The 4931-nt window shown below is 36.4% G+C and overlaps 1 protein-coding gene across 1 annotated transcript; it reads left to right on the forward strand.

Annotated features, from left to right (window-relative positions):
• On the forward strand, positions 1 to 2057 carry LOC103855176 (protein PNS1). Its single transcript, XM_033292359.1, has 3 exons — positions 1 to 172; positions 450 to 1598; positions 1671 to 2057. The coding sequence occupies exons 1-3, from the start codon at positions 77 to 79 to the stop codon at positions 1851 to 1853; spliced, it is 1428 nt and encodes a 475-aa protein (XP_033148250.1). The 5' UTR covers positions 1 to 76; the 3' UTR covers positions 1854 to 2057.
• The last annotated feature ends 2874 nt before the right edge of the window (positions 2058 to 4931 follow it).

Below are 4931 nucleotides of genomic sequence, written 5' to 3' on the forward strand. Positions count from 1 at the left end.
AGAGAATGATGATTGATGAAGATGGTTAAGTGTAACTTATCTCCCAAGGAACTCTTCTGGCAAATACAGCGCAGCTATGGCAACACCAGCAAGGAACAACCATGCCTCTAGCGTGCAGATTCAAGAACCAAGAACAAGATCTCCTCTTCCTCCTTCTCCAATCGCCTTCAAGGTCTCTCTCTACTTTCTCTTTCTCTTGAATCAAGAAGACAAGAACCAGGAAACTCTTTTCTTGATCTCTGAATCTTTTTCTCTCTATCATAACTTCATCTTTTGTATCTCTCTCTGTTCATCCTTTCTCGTTGACTTTGATTACTATTTCGTTGACTCAACTGCTGTGTTTGTCTCTTCTTGTTTCTCTATGGTGATTTTTTTTTAATCAAGTTCACATTTATCACCTTCAAATACACATTAATAACATACCAAACTGTTTTTTTTTTCTTTGGCAGGAACAACAAGGTAGACCACCTCCCACCACACAACAAACAATAACCGGAAAACTCTTCAGAAACCTCTTCAAGGGTCTTCTCTTCTCACAACTAACCTTAACCTCACTCTTAGTAATTGTCCTCACCATTCGCGGTCTCATCTTAGCAAGCTCACACCACTTCCACCCCAAGAAATGGTATCCTCCTTTACTAGCATCCGTAGCCGTCTCTGGAGTTGCATCTTTAACCTGGCAATGCATCTTTATCTACAACCCATCAAGAGCAGTCCGAGCAACGTTCTGGCTTAGCCCTATACTCACTTGCTCGGTTGGCATCTTGCTTGTTCTCATTGGCTCAGCTGTAGATGCAGGGGTAGGTGCTGTCTTTGTGCTTTTCGCCATCACTCAGTCTTTATACGGTTGCTGGATCACTCCGAGGCTTGAGTACACGGACAAGATACTATCACTCTCCACAGCTTTTCCACCTCCAAGAACCAGAGAAGTAGTCACTTTATCAATAGTCATTAGCGTGGTTTACTCTGGCTTCTTGGTGACTGGCATAGGAGGTGCAGCTTCCACTAGAACAAATCTAGACCTCTTGTTCATATCCGTAATCTTGATAGGGTTAGCATGGACCATGCAAGTTCTCAAGAACGCACAACAAGTTGCTATTTCGCGTGCGAGATACGTTAACTTTGCGCATGGAGAAGATATGGACGCTTGGAGTGCGTTACACGTCACTGTGAAGCACTTGATTGGTAGCATCTGCATTGGCTCGACGCTTGTTCCAACCATTGTACTCATCAGAGGATCGATCAGAAGCGTTAATCTGATGTCGGGGAGCAACGACGAGGTCATGTATTCAGGTGCTGACTGCTTCTCCACCCTCGCCAACAAGGTGGTTACGTGTGGAAACAGATGGGGCTTTGTGCATGTGGGAACGTATGACAAAGGGTTCGTGGAGGCTTCGAGTGATACGTGGAAGAAGTTCAGAAGTGTAAACGGGTTAGAGAAAGTGATTGATTCGGATCTCACTAGCTCATTGTGCTTCCTCAGTGCGGTTTCTGTTGGATCAGTGTCTTCGTTGACCGCAGGGATATGGATGTTGTTGATACACAAGGACTATGCTCTTGAAGTGACACTATATGCTTTCATTATTGGATATTTTACGGTAAGATGAATAGAAAATAATCAAAATGAGTTATTAGACAAAGTAGCTTATGTTGTGTGTTTTTATTTTCAGGGCAGGGTAGGTTTGGCGTGGCTACAAGCGTGTGTCTCGGCTTACTATGTAGCTTACTCTGAAGATCCTCATAGCATGCGGTTTGATGGTACGATTCCACAGTGTATTCAGCGTCTTCAGATGTTAAGGGCTCACAGAGATAACAGGGAGAGGGAGAGACAAGAGAGTGATGAGTCTCCATGAGATTCATTACAAACATGTAAAGAAAAACAAGGATTAGTACTTTTATTTGTTTCTTTTTCAAGACCGTAGATTCTATTGATAGTAAAGTTAGATTCAACATGTTCATATGCCAAAGAACTCCAGTTAAAGATTGAAGGTGGATAATTGTTTCTCCTTACCTCGCAAAAAGTTACATTTTATAAGTAGTGATCCGTTTTCAGCTAAGAGATTGCACAATATGTGATGGCGTTATTAGTGTGTTAAGTGACCACACCTAGTCCTGAGCCTCAAGTCGAAGTGCCTACCTAAACTTGAACGGAAAAAGCCAACGATCCAAACCGTTATACAAAATACCCGAACGAGACTTATGAATTTGGATACAATCCATCGAACCAAAATCCGAATTAGGATCCGAAAATATCTAAAATTAGCTAAAAATAATAAGGTTTTTTAAATATTTAAGGTAATTTAAATGTTTTATAGTATTCTATTTTTTTTTTGTTATTTTGAATGCTTTTTAGTTACTTTAGGCAATTAACTAATTTTAATTAGATTTGTGAATAATTTTTATTTTTGAGTTTTTTTGTCAAATTTTTAAGTTTAAAAAATATGTTTGGACGATTTTAAATATTGGTTACAATTCTATCTGAACCATTCGAAAGAAACCAAATTTAACTTAGCATGATCCTACTATATAATAGCAGCTAAATTGTGACTTTTTAAGCTATGCCACATAGGCACAAATATTCTTATCCAACCAAACTGCCATGTCATTTTGGACTGGGCTTGGATTTTAAAAAAATTTATCAGCTTTGCAGCCCTTTTGACCCATCGTGCAGCTGTCTCGATCCCGTTTCGCAGTCCAGCCCATTTGCCCAGCCCTTTGTCGATTCTATTTCATTCGCAGGCCCAGCCCATTTTTTATACATATAGCAAGTTTATTGTTCTATATATGATTCTTAGTATTTGAATATAACATATAACATATAAATCTAATAATATTAAAATATATTTTGTTTTTGTTAAGGGTAGTAGAACATCTGACCTGAAAACTGAAGAACTAAAATATAAAAAATGAAAATTATATGATATTCATAAAACTTTCCATCTGCTTTGTCTTAAAAAAAAAATAATTACGTTACTAACATTGCATGATGTTACGTACAAACTTTTCTTAGCTTTTATTTTGTAGTTTTATGATAATTACAATAGTATACAAAATGAGAATGAATAATATATATAGAAATTATGTCGTTAGTTATTGAAACTACTTTGAAAATTTTAAATATTTATTTTTTATTTTATACAATTTTAAATCTAAATCTCAAATCCCCACCGTTAATTATAACCCTAAATAACCACATCACACTAAAATATTTCATTTTACTAAATTTAATAAGTAAAATGACACTAATACCCTAGATATATTAAAAACTACATTGAAAGTGGAATAAGCCTATATTGAAAATGGGTGCCCCTTTCATGCTTCTAAGGAATTTAAATCAAAAGAAAGGGTTATGCAATGGAACATGTCTGATTGTTCTTTACCTAGGTGAGCATGTTATTAGAGGTGAAATAGTTACAGGCTCTCATATTGGACATAAAGTGGACCTTCCAAGAATCATACTATCGGAATCATTAACTAAACATCCATTCACCCTTGAAAGGCGACAATTTCCAATCAGGTTATGTTACGCAATGACAATTAACAAAAGTTAGGGCCAGAGTTTGAAATGTGTCTTATTGTATTTGCCACAACCCGTTTTCATCCATGGACAGCTCTATGTTGGTCTTTACCGAGTTATTACCCAGTCAGACCTCAAAATTATACAAGGAAAAAATCAAAAGATATGAAAGGTTAAAAACATAGTCTACAAAGAAATATACGACGGTCTACCTCGCTCCCCTAAAAAATATTATTTTGCAACACAATTCACAACACAATCCAAAAATACTAAATTCCTTTCTCTCTTCCCCAGAATCACGATCAGATGCTCACCCAGAACAGATTCCTCGAAATCACGAACAAATTTCTATACCATAAGATGCAAGTAACCAGTAAGTCTGTCGACCAAAACTCTCCGAACTCAATAATGAATCTGTACTAACAAAATTCTTTTATAATAATAGGCCCGCTCGCCATAGAAAATGCCATCTCTACAAGACCATTCACAATATACTTCGCAGACATCGTCTACGTCTTATCTTATTTTTATTCCTTTTCGTTAGCTACCAAACTCTATTCCCTTTGCACAATTACTTATTTATACTGTCAAACTATTTAGTTTTGAACTGTGTGAACTGGATAACGTTCCCTTTGGATTGGAATGGATTGCGTTTACACAGGTACTAACATTTTATTAAATAATATTTGTTTTAAGCAATAAATATATAATACAATAATTTTTTGTAGATCCAAAATGGTACGTCTAACCATATGGGACAACGAGGCGGCTAATTTCAGAGAGTTAAATCGCATATCTACCAAGAAAAACCAAATCGTAATCATCACAAGTATCATTCCAAGGTTACATGAAGGTAATAAACTAAACAAAAAGTTTATGTCAAACTAAATGCTTACAAATATTATACTTATACAGGAAAACTATCACTCACAACCACATCAGGATCACACTTTTACTTTGACACCGACATTGATATCATACAACGCTTCTAAAAGACGAATAAACTGCTATCCTAAGCCTGATAGCAAACGACACCACTCAATACTCAAAAATACTCTTTTCTCCTATGAAATTTGATTGCTCAACACAATATATTATTCAAACTTACTTTTGTTTAGAAAAGAAAAACTGATCGCCGCATCACATTCAAACAAAAACTCTATGGTTAAATCTACGACACACAAAATTAACAAACACTTTCTTAAACTAAAAACTACTAATCAAAAATATAAATTTTCTTAATTTGAACATGTTATCCGCGCGTAGCGCGGACACCGAATCTAGTAACTAATAAAATCGAAATGAAACTTATGAGCACAATACCAAAAATTCAAAAATCCGAATCAAACTCAACCGAATCTGCCGGGCACCCGAACGGCCCAGCCCACGCCTGCAACAATATGTGACCATCTAG

This window comes from Brassica rapa, chromosome A05 (genome assembly GCF_000309985.2).
Source record: "Brassica rapa cultivar Chiifu-401-42 chromosome A05, CAAS_Brap_v3.01, whole genome shotgun sequence".
Lineage (NCBI taxonomy): Eukaryota > Viridiplantae > Streptophyta > Magnoliopsida > Brassicales > Brassicaceae > Brassica > Brassica rapa.

What these genes read in the sequence shown, in the direction of transcription:
- LOC103855176 (XM_033292359.1), top strand. Translation starts at nt 77, where the DNA reads ATGGCAACACCAGCAAGGAACAACCATGCCTCTAGCGTGCAGATTCAA. An exon ending in CTTCTCCAATCGCCTTCAAG is followed by an intron (nt 173 to 449) that starts GTCTCTCTCTAC and finishes TTTCTTTGGCAG; the next exon opens with GAACAACAAGGTAGACCACC. An exon ending in TCATTATTGGATATTTTACG is followed by an intron (nt 1,599 to 1,670) that starts GTAAGATGAATA and finishes TTTTATTTTCAG; the next exon opens with GGCAGGGTAGGTTTGGCGTG.